Source organism: Limanda limanda, chromosome 16, assembly GCF_963576545.1.
Source record: "Limanda limanda chromosome 16, fLimLim1.1, whole genome shotgun sequence".
NCBI lineage: Eukaryota > Metazoa > Chordata > Actinopteri > Pleuronectiformes > Pleuronectidae > Limanda > Limanda limanda.
In genome coordinates this window covers 19936150-19951169 of record NC_083651.1, presented here as the reverse complement: position 1 = coordinate 19951169, position 15020 = coordinate 19936150, and the positions used below count along the sequence as shown (strand labels likewise).

Sequence of the window (15020 nt, the reverse complement as noted above, 5' to 3'; positions counted from 1 at the left end):
AAAAACACCCCTGAAATGATGAATGTTGAGTTTAAATAACATTGTGTTTCAGGACGAAATGTACAGTAAAGTGTGAGGACTGTTACGTAGCTGTCTGACAAGATTTTTCCTCAGTTGCACCTGACAGCATAACATCACGTTTTCAGGGCCTCTCAAACACGATTCAGGTTTTATTTCTGTGGGTGAATTCTATTCAGCGAGCGAGCGAGTGTTCACCTCAAAGTTCTCGAAGCCAAAGATGTCCAGGATGCCGATGGACTTGAAGTTGTCCTTCCCCTTAATCTTCTGGTTGATCCTCATTATGATCCAGGAGAAACACTGAGAGTAAAGCGCCATGGCAACCGAGTCCCGTGAGTCCACCGCCTGCGAACCGGGACATGAAAAATTAACGTAACCATGGATACCAAGCCAGGCATAAATAATCTGAGAGAGGAAACTTTGCAGAATGTTTTGTAAACCCAAGAATCATTAATTCTATCAGATGGTGGTAAAAGTGGTTAAAAACAATACTAGGTTTGATTGTGTGTGTGTGTGTGTGTGTGTGTGTGTGTGTGTGTGTGTGTGTGTGTGTGTGTGTGTGTGTGTGTGTGTGTGTGTGTGTGTGTGTGCATGCGGTTGCGTGTGAGGCCACAGTGACGAAAACAAATACTGCTTTGGAGACAAAGGTGTGTTATGTCAGCCTCTGTCTGCAGGTAAGACATTGTCTGTTTTCATAACAGACAGCGTCCTTTATCACCTACATATCTACACTGGCAGTGACGCACTGCACATCAGTTTTTGTCATATTATTTTGTCATATAGAACAAATCAAAATACTGTGTGAACATGCTCTGGTATTGCCTCAAGTCTTATTAGCGAAACAACACCATCTATATAAGTTAGGAGAAGGCCATAGGAGAGGCAGCGATATGAGGTGCATTTTGATGAACTTTATTTTATACGGAGGTTTTGAGTCCTCAGCAAACATTATAATAATAATAAACCCGAGGACATTTTACAATACATCATATGTAAACACTAGGATATTAAAGTAAAACCAAAGTTATAATGGATTAAGACGCAAAGATAAACCCATAATACATCAAAAGTAAATCCATGAATAAGTTAAAAATAAGTAAAACGCAAGGTTATAATTTTTATAAAATTAAGGAGGAATGACAGAACATTATGAGGTGAAGTTGGGTAAAGGGATCTCAACAAATGTATTTAGGGCCCGAGCACTGACAGGCCTTGACAGACAGTGAGGCCCTATTGAAATTGTAAGGATTATTATTATTATTATTCAGGCAAATTAATTGGCTTTTTTATGGCTTTACCATGCTCAAATTCTCACATCCTGCGCAGAAGTGGATTAATTTAATACTTTTTTTTAAATTTTAATAATAAAAAATTTAATATTTTTTACAATTTGTTCTCTTTGCCCACAAAAATATGTACTCATATGATATAACGATACAGTTTAAAATGTCTGTAAACATATGGGAGATGAAGAACAAAAGGAAACACGTGAGCAGTGAGATGAAATAATTAACTTGTTTGTTTACAATGCAACAGCTCATTAGTTCAAGTGGTAACAAATACCTGGTTTGATTTGAGATTTGAATGTTGTCCAAAACATTATATTTGAGATTTGAACGGAACATAGAAGGAAACAAGAGAGTAAATGAACTAGGATTTGTGTTTGATTTGTTGACTATCATAAGAGAGACATTATGTCTCAGTGTGGCTGTAGCTCCACTCTCTCAGCACTCCAAAAGCAAGTTTAAAAATATTTTTCATATAAACGTTTGACCCAGCTACGTTTCTCTCCAGCTGAGCCTCTCAGCAAGATGCCATCTGTGTATGTGCATAAAAAGCCGGAGCTTGCCAGCGACACTTCCTCTGTGGACATTGTGCTTGAATTAAAAAGAAAACAAGAGAGTGGTGGTTGCGGTGTGTGCACTGTATTTGGGGCAACAATGCTAGCGGGGCTTTGGAGCCATCAATCACAACCTCTCGCAGCTAGCGGGTGTGAACATGAGCGCCGGTGGCTCCAGGATCTCCGTCACAGGGGTGAGAAGAATGGCTGTTTGTCGGGGGTTTAAGGAGGGGGGTCTTACTGCAAGCAGCGGTGGGGTGGGTGACCCCTGGCCGCTGTGAGAAGAAGCCTTTCTTGCTGACTCCAGGGCTGGAATAATGAAGTCTATTAAGAGACAAGTTGCTTCAAAGGCCGGGCCGAACATGCGGCAGCAGGGCCACAGCACAAGGTCTTTGTCCGGCGATGAAAAGCTTTCTTGTGAGTTTCGTGTCGCTGTGATAATAGCAAAGGTCCATTCTGCATATTCTCTGACCTTATGGTGTATGAGTGGGCCGAGGAGCTCCAGCTCGGCCAGAAGAGGGGGCTTCTTTCATGCGTCCGAATGTTTTACACATGCAGACTGAGAGTTGTGGAAATGTTCACTTTAATTACAGACGGAGACACGAGTGAATTATTGCACCGACGTCTTCGGGGTGTCTGGCCGCGCCGCCTCCAGAGGAGAAGCCTCTCGCTCGGGCCCCAGTCATTGGCTCTATTGTGCTTTTTGCTCAGATCACTATCATGATGGCTTCTTTGTGCCAGGAATCCAGCAGACAAAAAGCAGGAAATGGCCGGGAGTCACGCAAGGGATCTGGAGAGGCATGTGGGGGGAGAGCGCCGGAGAAAGGTTGTGTGTGTGTGTGTGTGTGTGTGTCACCAGGACAAGGGGAGGGAGAGGGGTGAGGACTGGGGCGGGGGGGGAGCTGACAAACAGGCATCTACTGTATATGTCAGTGTCTCGACTCAGAACAATCCCCAGCACCTAATCCCAAGATAGGACGGGGAAATCTGGGTAATGAGGGTGGGAAAGCAGGATTTGTTCCATGTTGGCTTTCTGATTCTTTAATGAGCGCTGGAGGAGGAGGAGGAGGAGGAGGAGGAGGAGGAGGAGGAGGAGGGTTTGGATGTGTTGTTACCTGCTCCACGGTGAGCGGCGAGCAGATCTCCTCCCCTCTGAGAATCATGGAGCGCTGGGTCAAGACCTCTGAAAGCTGGAAGGAGTCCAGGCCAAGCAGCTCGCTGACGTTACTGACCACTGAAACACACACACACACACACACACACACACACACACACTCAGACGATGTGTAACATACAGCCCCAGACAGGTCAGGTGACCCCTATTGATGTCAAACAACCAATGTGACATAAACACTGTGATCCCTATACAGTCTATAGGCAGCTTCATTCTGCTGCCTCCTCCAGTCACTGTAGTTCACTGCTCCTGTGGAAAAGAGGTCAGACACAGCAAACAAAGAAGCCTGGAGCTCGTGTTACAGCCTGTTCCGAGCTCTGTCTGCGAGAGCAACGTCAATCAAGCTCAGGGGGCCGCAGGAAAACTGCACAGTGGTCCCACATGAGACCTCTGCAGAAAGAAGTCAACTTAAAGCCACATGTTCCTAGTTTTTCCCAAAATGTTTTACACAGTTTCATAAATATAGTGTTAATTTGGGGGATCTGATTGGCCCAATACTAAGTTGATACTGATGGTCTCACCCAGGAGCTTGTGAAGGTTGAAGACGCTGGCTCCAGGGAGAACTTGTTTGGAAGCTCCCTGTTCTCATAAATTAAAATATTTTGGTTCTCAAATAGACTAAGTACAGTGAGGACCGTTAAAATTTGAAGTGTTTGTGATTTCCAAATCATTTCCCAGGGATTTATAACCTTGACAGAAGTGCACCCAAGTAAATATTCATTCATTATTCATTTGTTTTCATCATGTTTGTTTATGTGTTATATCGCAGCATTACACAAAAACCCACAGAACAGATTACCACAAAACTAGTTAGAAAGATGCAGTACTGTGAGATTTGGTGCAGGCACTTTTGTTCACATCAATCAAACACATCCTGTGTAGTAGACCTGCTACATGTTATTGTATATACAGTATGCAGAATTATAATTCCTTCTCTTACCCCCTTTCGACGTGATCTGAGCTCCACCAGCAGTCATGAACTCAATGTTTCCCATCTGGAGAACAGCCGACAGCAGCTTGAACACATCTCTGATCTCCTCCTCACTGAACTCCATCACTTTCAGCGCCTCCTGCAACACGGACAGAGTCGGATACATGAGATAGATTCAATAGACATTAGGACCCATTCAAAACGTGACAGGACTCAAACATGTTCTTCTGTTTTGAGCTATAAAACAACATAAATCTGATTTCGACTGCAAAGAAAACTTAATTATTTGACTTTATTTCCTCCCAAGCGTGCGTCTCTGGAAGAGAAGTCTGTGTTCTGCAAGGTACACTCATGATAAAGGGTTATAGCGCCCTCTGGAGGTAAAACACACAGCATACATTTGGTTTCCTCTTCCTTTTCCTTACCATGACACTGTCAAAGAGCTGCTTGTCATCCAGACTGCTGTCCTGCATGCAGCCTGACTGGCTCAGGTAGTGATATGACTCAGGACCTTCACACAGTAAGTACATGTCTGCAACAGAGAGAAACAACAACATCATCAATGAGGGAAATAAACTGAATGTATTGACAAAAAAGTCTCCTGTATAACCTTGCTAAACTTTTTATTTTATTCTATTCATACTTGACTATACAAAGCAAAGGTTCTGATAATTGAGAAGTCCAATGTATGGCCTATAAATTAGTAAGAATTAAGAAAGAACTGCAAAAAAAGCTCCTATTTCTCTTTCATTATTTTGTGTATATTTGAATTTCTAGTGGAAGAAGGTCACAGTATTCCAAAACATGGAGTACTCCTTTAAACTCTGTAAAAAAACGAACCTCTGTGGTCTCTGTCAACTCCTGCTAACAGAGCGTAGAAGATGTGGTAGTTTCTCTCTCCAGGATTTTGTCGAACCACACGATTCTTGGAAAGAGAGGATGGTTTATTAGAAATGTAGTTCGATATTTAAATGATTTTGCTGATGACTCTGGTACGACATGTCACATTGTGGCTGCTGAATGTTCCAACAATACACAACCTTACCTTTTCCAGCAAATCTGATTAGTGAAAGTCAAGGAAAAACAACAGCTTGCAGTGTCCTCTGGACAAGATGCTACCGAGATCTCATTTCTGCACAGAATATCAGAATGAATGCTTCAAGGATACAGTCAATGATGCAGCCTCCGTGAATGTTTCCATTTTGTGAAAAGTGGAGCTGGATGAACTTCCCAAAGCGACTGGAGTTATTGTTGTAGACAGTCTTAGCGTTTCCAAAAACTTCCATGATGGGGCTGAAGAGAGGGAGGAAAGACAATAAGGAAAACAAAATAATGTTTGTGTTTGTATCTCTGCCAAAGACATTCTGGAGCCAGATGCTGATTTAACATTTCTTTAAATTTTCCGCAGCCTCTGTGAAAATGTTCTAGTTCGTCATGTTTTCCCTTCTACTTTGACAACTGTGTCAAGACATTTTTTATATATAACTCAAATTTAGTTCATGATGGATTCCAAAAACGAGAAGCAAACCAAATAAACACTTTTTCTTCAACCCTAACAAAGAAAACATGTTGATGATGCTTAAACCTTTGAAATGTAAAGGGCACACGATTCTTCATGAAGGCTATTGAAACTCAAGCAGGCGAGGAGTGAGGGGTCAAGGGTCAAACCGTACCTGCTCTGGATGAGGGCCTGCTCCACCCTGGTGGTCCTCTCTGACAGAGGAGTTCCTGCTGAGTTCTTACTCATCATTGACAGAAACTTCAGCAGCAGCTTTGTGCTCTCCGTCTTCCCTGCACCACTCTCACCACTGAAGACGCAAGGTACAAAGACAGGTAGAGAGGAGGAATAGATATAGAAAGTATTTTATGTCATTTTCTGACAAAACATTCAATAAATAAACACTTTAAAAAAGAAGAGTGGACATATAAATACTTCAAATTTGCAGGTAAATGCAACTTAAAATTCAGCCTCTATTTAGGAGTCATAACTTGACCCGTGCTGTGCAGCTGATCATTTCCCCCTCAGTCCTCACCTGATGAGAACACACTGGCTGTCGTGTCTCTTCCACAGGCAGCGGTAACACTCGTTGGCCACGGCGAAGATGTGAGGAGGCAGCTCCCCCATCTGGTGTTTGCTGTACAGATCCACTGTGGTGCTGTCGTACAGTCCTGCTATCTGCTTGTAGGGATTCACCGCCGCCAGGATGGAACCTATGTTGGTCTAAAGGAAATGGAAAAGGAGGATTAAAAAGAGAAGACGTGAAAGATAAAGAAAAAATATTTGAATGTATTTTATACTTTTATTTGAAACTCCTTCATCCTGCACCCAAGCAATGCACACAACTCAAACTTAAATATGAGACCTGCAGCATAATTACTTGATATAATTTCAGCCGATTCACCCTGCGTGAACCTATACTCAGTAATACTCTTTAACTACTGCACATGGCCTAGTTTGCACAGAGCGGTGTAGTATTTTAGGATCCGTTCCTCTGGCCCAGTTAACGTGCCTCACTAAAAGTGTTTGTGGGTCATCATAACGTCCTGCGATGCTGCCTAAACAGACCGAGTGAAACATCTGGGAGGAGATTATAGGAGATAGGATTTCCAAAAACATAGTTGCCATGTGTCTGAGGGAAATGATTATTTTAATAAAGCCTGGATAGAGTTTCAGAGGAACCTCAGTGGACTTCTATCATGAAAATAATCTCGGGTATGAGACCGGGACAAACAAACATATCAGAGATCTTGTGTCCTTTGGGGAAAAACGCAGCCTAGAATGAGGTTCAATAAACCAGCAGTGTCCTGCTTCTGTTTGAGTTAGTGAGAGAATGTGGCAGAATGTGCTCTGGGAATTTACAAAAGATTTAAATACATTTTTTTATGTACATGTAGTGCTGAGAAGAAATGCTTCTTATCGTACTGCTTCATTGCACTTTCCTGAAACACTTAAGTAGTGTTTTTGATGTTTGAGAGATGTGTGAAACTTTGTTATCTCATTGGAACTGTGCTGCACATTCCATCTTTCAGATATAAGAACAAATACACTTGTGAATCACAGCAGACCCTCAGACGTCAGGTCCGTCATGGTGGTGCAGGGTAAACTCGCAGACTGAGACAGCGCCGGGCCTTACATAGATGTTGTCATTCTGGTAGCGCAGAAACAGGTTGTGCATGATGGCGGCTTCGTGCAGCTCTGCCAGTGTGGACATGTCCTCCACTCCGTGGACGCTGCTGGGGTGCATGGCGAACACCGTCTCCCTGTTCAGCTCTGCCATCTGTAGGTACATCACCTGCAGCAACACACACAGACACACACACTCATGAAACATGAAACATGAAAGCATGGATGACAGACAGATTCAGGAGAAGAGACACAAATCATTCCAGTCAAAGCGACGAAGCAAAGTGTCTGTCGTCAGGTAGGACGTCCCCGTGTGATAAGCTTCTTACTCTCTCCACTACAAATCTATCACATGTCACATTCCAATACAAGCAACGGTAAAGTAAATGTGAGGATGTCCTTGTCTTGACTTTCAAGGCCCATTTTTAAATGGATGATTTGAAATGGGAGCAATAGAGAAAGACGGGGAATGTAGCGTCTCATAAAAACAACAGACAACAACAGACTCTGTGGCTATCACAACTCTAATGGACCAGGCATGAGATAAGAGAGCAGACTTTCTACGACTGCGACGGCCACTTGATGGGAAGCCGTGTTTAGATCAATACTGATGGAAACGGGAGGGGGGGGGTATGTGGTGTCCTAATACATTACTGCTGGATGTTCTGGTGAATTCCACAGGGAGATGTGCTGAGTCAGCACAGAGGGGCTGCAGGGGCTCTATGGGAGCTGGTTGCTGAGTGTATGATGGTTTAAGAGGGTTTATAATAATTATAATAATAATAAATAATGTGTTTATACTAAAAATAAGAATAATAAAAAAAACTATATAAAGCTCTTTTCAACATCCAAATTACAAAATCCTTTACAATGGCAGCCAAAAAAAGCCTGAATCGTCTTTGTATCAGAGCATGGATGCTAAAGAGGCTAAAATGTAAAGCTGAGGGGAATGGAACATTCTCTGTGGGTTCTCACTACAAGAAACACCCTTATTCAGTAATGTGACCCAATGTTAATGTAGAGATTAGTGCAGTGGCCTCACAAGAAAACCTCAAGACATTACTGTCTTTGTTGTCAAATCGACAACTCCTCTGTTTTCAACATCTATGAGGGGCCATTCAGGGTTCAGCATCTTGCCCAGGGACACTTCTGCCTGCAGGTGGTGAAGACTGGGATCGAACCACCAACCTCCTGGTTGTTGGACAACCGCTTAACTCCTCAGCCACAGCCGCCCTACTACCCTTAAATCCAAATACAGACCAACTATTTGATAGTATAAATACACAACAGATGAATACAAAGGATATGATATGAGTCAGACTGAAAAAAAATGGTTTCCTTCTCCACAGTCACATGTTTGCTTATCATGGGAACTCTTACTCTTTACTACTGTAAAGTCTTGGCTCTGTGCCTTGAGATCATGTATGTTGTGATTTGGTGAGATACACATAAACAAAACAGAATTTAAATGAATCTATGAAATCTGTAAAATCATAACCGGCCACTTCAGCTCTGTGTGGTTGACAGAAAATGGGCGTATGCTGAGCCGAAAGCATGATATCAATGTCGTCACCAGTGGGTTCACTGAGAGTTTCATGGTATTAAGGTTTGTATAAGGTTCTTTGGGGAGAAAAGCAGCACGTGCACTGATGTCATCATCGAGCAGAAGCGTACAGATTTACAGCCAGATGTCCGCAAGCGTTTGTCTCTGACCCCACCCACCTAGCTCACCAGGCAGGGGCGAACCGGCTAATAAATCAAACAGGCTTTTCGCATGTTTTGCATCCTCAATCAGAATTATTGTTTTATGCTCAGTTACGTCAGTCACTTAATGTGATTGATGTCATTGTGAGCAGCTGGGCACATCATGGCAGTGGATTTATACTGGATCATTTACTCTATTTCATATTTCTACTTTGGCCATGTTTGATTGTTTGCAGGGTTTCATAATAAGTACTTGACCGATTTCCATGCATTTTTGTGGAGGAGTGGGACATCACCCAAGAAAGAATTCATTCAATATTTGTGTGGATCTGGATCAGGGGGTGGTTCGGGGAATTTTCTTTCACTTTCTTTAGCATTACGAGATGGGCCGTTTTTTAAACATTTTTCTTGATTACGCATCGATCTTGATGACAGAGATTTGGCATGTTGAGGGGACCGATATTTATGAATTTGAGAAATTTAGTGCAGATTCAAATAAAGATCTGGATGTAGTTCTAGTACATATGAGACATTTATTACAGGTTTAACTCCCTGCTCTCGGATCTGAGTTTACTTTGTGCAGACACTGATGGAGACGATGTGTCCGACGCGTATTCAAATAAACGGCAGAAATCTGGGATACGTCTCCTTCAAGTGTTTGCATTCCTCACATTCTCCAAGCACAAGTTCTAAGTTCCACCGGAGCAGCTGAAAGCTTAGATAATACAGGAGAGGCCACAGGACAATATTACATTCTGACTCTCACCTCGGGTTTCACAGGAGGAAAACAAATATGGCCGCTTTAATGAGCCGCGAGCCTGGAAAGTACCGTCACAAATCCTCAAGTATTATATTTATCTCAAAGGAGAATTTTTCCCTTCTAACTTTTGGTGGTGCTATCAGATACGTGTTTGTCTGCCACTGCGTCATATTGTGCGACCCTTGTTTTTCATCTTCTTCCTACAGTCCGTATTTTACAGCCTCAGGGTCTTTGTCATGCCTAAAACATCAGAGAAGCTCGGGAGAAAACTGAGCTGGAGGTTCCAGCATCAAAAGAGGTTTCACATTCCTCTGTTTTGCCCTGCTGTGGTCTTTGATTGTTTTGTTTGACTCCTTTGAGATAAGTCATCGAGCTCCGGCCCCATAGTCGAAGCAGTTCTCATCAATATTCAAAGTGTCATAAATTTGTGTCCAAATAATTTAAACGGCTTCCCGTACACGCAGCTAAAAGGAATCTAAGGTGGAACACAAGAGTATATCAGGTTCAAGACGCAGAATAATACTTCTTATTGTTTCCATTTCAATCTCTGTGAGGTCTAATAATGATCTGTTAGTGTCCATTATAACTCTTGTACCGACTGTAATAACTTCACTGAGAGCTGTGGAGCCCATCTAAAAACACTCAAAAATAAAAATGTGCAAAGACTAATCCAACCCAGAGATAAATAATAAATAAATGAATTACAGTTGAATCAATGTGTTCAAAATTCAAATTCTGTAATTAAATCTAAATAATTTGGGGCACAAAACGGTTTAAATTGAAATGATTGATAATCTCATTATTTCCTTTCTGGTCATGATTTCTGTTGGTGCACATCAGATGCAGCATCCTCAGTGTTAATGATGTGAGTATAATCAAACGACAGCTGGAGAGAATTTCACGCCACTTACAGCAACATGCGAGTCATGATTGATTAGTGAAAATGTTCGCTGTACAAATCAATCCTTTCCAAATGGAGCCTGGTGGTGTGACGCAAGTATCACCAGCGGCCACGAGGCTGGACAACGAACAGGACAACAGAATACACAAAGGGTTGTTTACTCAGTGTTGCTGTTGAAACAATTTCCAATATAAAATTACTTACAAACCACAAACTACAGTCCAAACTCCTCCAACAAATGTGTACTTTAAACAGCAAATAGAGGGTGTGTACAAGACAACCTATGGAAATGCATATAATATCTATTGTATGCATAAAAGAAGCAAATGATTATGCATTATATGTACAATATTTTTATACCAGGAGAAATATTGATGACTAAATTGAAAATATAAATATCCAATGTAAAAAGATATTTCCAGTATTATAAATTGTTGCTCCAGCAAAAATATAACAGATTCTCTGGTTCAGGATTTTCAAAAATGAGGATTTGCTGCTTCTGTGACGGTAAACTTCATATGTTTAAGTGTTGGACTGTTGGTCGGACAAAACAAGAGATTAATTAATAATTAATAAATAATACAAAGTCTCAACAAATGACCTACGGCCCAAACAGTGGAACAGTCTCTGAAATGATGCTCTTTTCTTTTGTTTTGACCTCAGTGAAACCACACCCTGCTGCTGCTTTGTTCAACCAGCTCTGTTGAATATTCACATGTGGGCGGGGTCATGCTCCGTGTGTCAGTGGCCTCATGTTATACTGACACATGTACAGTGTTCAGGCCTTTAGAAATAACACATGTGTAGATAAAAAACTGAAAAAAACACAGACTTGTGGACACAAACAAAGTCTGTTCGTGCCTCCTGCTCCTCTTTCTGTTGAGTTTTTTTACTTGAGTCTCTCTCTGTCTTACAGTGAATCCATCTGCTGAGGGCAGATCCCACCCAGACCCCCGGGACATGGAGGTGGTGCAGAGGGTGGGGGGTTAGGATTATCAATGCTGAAAACCGTGATAAAATAAATAATGAAAAAGAGAGAGTTTCACATATACAACCGAAAAACAAACTGACAAAATTCCCAGTGTAATTGCCTGTTTTGGGGGATGCAGTAAACCCAAAACCAAAACTGTTTTTCACCACACACTCAGACACAGATGCTCACAATAATGTTTGTGTGAGCGCGTTTCTTGTGCGACCCGCGCTCATGAATGCACATTAGTCACATTAAGGCCCACATAATGGCTCCTTTGACTAATAACCCAGAAAACACTGAGTGGCCATCAAAGATCTATTTTAAACCACAGAGACTGGATGGCTACAGGCCGTGGACGACGTGGGAGGAGAGAACTCAGAACTCAGGCAACTCGTTAAGAGAAGAACACAAAGCTGATGTATACACTACATGAGCAATATGCACTGTGTGAGTATTTAGCTCATAAACAGGCACAGACATAGTGTTTAGGTCTGGTTGACTTGCACAGGAAGCTGGAGATGACATCATCACCACCAGCAGCAGCGGCAGCCATTTAGTTCAGGTGACAGAGCGTCTTCCTGCTTTTCTTTACGTGTGCACCCGTCTGGGTCTAACTCACACACTGTTAATCCAGCTGGTGCCATCTGGCCACCGACACACTCACACACACGGGTTTGGGTAACTATCCTTCTCAGGACTCTGCATTGACTTCCATCCATTGTGGACAGCCTCACCAAAAGCTTATCCCTTAACCCTATCTCTAACCAAACAATCATTCAGAATGGACCACTAACTCAACTAGGACATCAAAAAGGACATTTAACCTCATTTGGACCAGGCTTATTTTGTCCCCGTGAGGTCTTCTGGTCCTGACAAGATCAGAGTTTATACAAGAAAATGTCCTAAAGAGATAACAAAACACACACACACACACACACACACACACACACACACACACACACACACACACACACACACACACACACACAGGCACAGAGGGATATTCAGCTCTTAGCTTCAGTGTGAGTCTGCTGCATCTTCAGTCTCTGTGGTTTGCAGGGATGAGACAGTAATTAATGTGACAGCAAACAGGTCGGCCTGTTAAAGATGAGGCACTGTGGGTGAAGACACTCTGCAAGCTGAGCACTCGAGCAGGGAAAGGCACCTTAGTGCAACAACTGAATCAATAGAGCATAGTGTATCCCACTCCCTCAGGGGAAATGTTGAGAGGATGAAAAAAATACCAGGACGCAGACAAAGACCAAATCTCATATGCATGATACTGTGATGTTGCTAAAGGAGCTGGATTGAGTAAAAGATTATGATGTTTATTTGTGAAATGTAAATAAACCTCAGCAGATACAGTTTGTATTCCAGGAGCAGGGATGAGGTCAGGGTCAGCCAGGGACCCTGAACGTAGAGGCGCTCTGTTTCTCACTCACATTCCTCTCATTCTGGTTGCAGAGTCAGACTAAGAGGAAACAGCCATGCGCGTGTCCCAATAACTAACACACACTGAGCTCACATGTGAAGACCAGCGAACACACGGTGCAGCTTCAGATCAGCTGCAACACTGAGGCTCAGCTCAAGACGTCACGTAAGCCCAGTGTTATGTTTCTAATGTTCTGGTATTCAGTTGTATTCAGTCAATAAATCAGAAGTAGGGGGTCTGACTCCTCACTCAACCTCTGACCTGGAACAGTCAATCCTCTCTTTCCATTGGTCAGAGTTACCCCCTAATCTCAACACATGGCTGACTTCTCACACTGCAAGCATCCCCACCAACGACCGCAGAAACATCAGGAGAATATAACGAAGAGAACGATGACAGTGTGTTGATCCTGTGGAGCTTTATCAGTCTTTGGGCCAAACCCTGTTCCCAACCCAGCAGGAGTGTCTCAGGGGGCTTTGGGGCCCTCAGGTAGAAGCGGCCTGGGGGGCCCTACATTGAACATGGGACCCCATTATGGCTCATTTATGCTAGATGCTAGATGCTGTAACTATAGGGAGATGGTCAAAGCTTTCTGTCCATACACTGCATTAATTTTGTCGGCATTTGCGTGTGTCTTCTGAAAACGTATCGATATAGATGAAACAGAGCAGTACCACAGGAAATCATGAGTGGGCAGTGTAGCTAGTAGTTTAAGCAAGACGACAATCAGACACAATGAAGAAATGTCAACAATGACTAACCCAACTTGTTGCATTATAAAATATCATTCAACCTGGGCACAGGAACAACCGCTGGTGTGTCGGACCATGGTGTCTCCTGTACACAGCTGACCTGAGACCTTAAGGGGGTTCTCACAAAATTGGCATTCCTCAGGACTTACATAATCAAACATTCTCATGGCAACGCCCCTGTTCCCCAGACCCTGATCATAGCAAAGACCTTTAGGTGAAGAGCAAAGGGCCGATCATGAACAACGCTCATGACGTCTGTTTGGTATAAAAGCATTTCATTAAACAAGAGTGGTGCTAGAAGCAAATTTTTTCAGGATCGACTCTCTCAACACCAGACGTTGTATTAGAAGCTCTAGTTTAAACGTCTATTGCCACCCTTCTCTCTCTCTCTCTCTCTCTCTCTCTCTCTCTCTCTCTCTCTCTCTCTCTCTCTCTCTCTCTCTCTCTCTCTCTCTCTCTCTCTCTCTCTTTCCTCTCTCTCTCTCTCCCAACCATCTCTTTCCTCTCTCTCTCTCTCTCTCTCTCTCTCTCTCTCTCTCTCTCTCTCTCTCTCTCTCTCTCTCTCTCTCTCTCTCTCTCTCTCTCTCTCTATCTCTCTCTCGCTCTCTCGCTCTCTCTCTCTCTCTCTGACAGGATTTCCTCCAGACACAAAGACCACCATGCCCGGCCAAACAGATAAGCTCAGGCCAACACTTGTGCGACTCGTCACCAGGAGCCCATTCCTGTCATTCTTAGGTTTATTAAAAGAGGTGTTGATCTAACAACCGAGTCCTGAGACGAACCACGTGTGTGCAAACAATTCACATGCACATAAACACCAGACAACTCCCCTCTCGCATTATATTACAACCCTGTAGATGTACACAGAAATCCAGGAGGGCACCTCACTGTATCAGTCCCAAACATATGATTTCTGCATGGCTTCACAATGTATTTCCTTGGCTTTAGGGTAGACTTACAAACATGGTGCATGTGAATCCTTAGAGTAATAAGATATGCTTCGTGGTGCAGACTCAGCACACAGATGTAGCTTTGGGGCTGTTTAAAATGAATCATTGGCAGCATTAATGGTTCAGCTGAGGGGAAAAGACGTGTTCTTACCTTCCCATAGTCGGTCGTGAGGACCAGAGACGAATCATCACAAGAGCTGACGGTGGAGGGGAGGAGCTGCTCTTTGTGTCTCAGCCACACATGGGCCCCCTGCAACACAAAAGCCAGCGCAACATCATTAGCATCTGGACACCGGACATGTGTTAGAGTCATTGGCTTCATAGGAAAGGACTGGACACAAACAGGAATTTAGGAGCTTAGCTGATGCTATTGATGCATATTTAAATCATTACTGAAAACCAAAGAGGTCAACGGGGAAACCAGAGAAACGTTAAGGACACATTAAGTCGTATTTAGATGC

General features: G+C 43.0%; 1 protein-coding gene across 1 annotated transcript in view; it reads right to left on the bottom strand.

Moving 5' to 3' along the window:
• Positions 1-15020, bottom strand: part of myo10l3 (myosin X, like 3) — a 59778-nt gene that overhangs the window by 29353 nt on the left and 15405 nt on the right. Inside the window, exons 2-12 of the mRNA XM_061088927.1 lie at positions 14711-14809; positions 7098-7256; positions 5997-6184; positions 5637-5771; positions 5132-5256; positions 5009-5022; positions 4804-4888; positions 4389-4495; positions 3973-4102; positions 2974-3092; positions 217-363 (exon numbers count right to left, since the gene is read on the bottom strand). Coding sequence (XP_060944910.1) covers positions 217-363; positions 2974-3092; positions 3973-4102; positions 4389-4495; positions 4804-4888; positions 5009-5022; positions 5132-5256; positions 5637-5771; positions 5997-6184; positions 7098-7256; positions 14711-14809 — 1308 coding nt within the window. The remainder of the gene's footprint in view (positions 1-216; positions 364-2973; positions 3093-3972; positions 4103-4388; positions 4496-4803; positions 4889-5008; positions 5023-5131; positions 5257-5636; positions 5772-5996; positions 6185-7097; positions 7257-14710; positions 14810-15020) is intronic.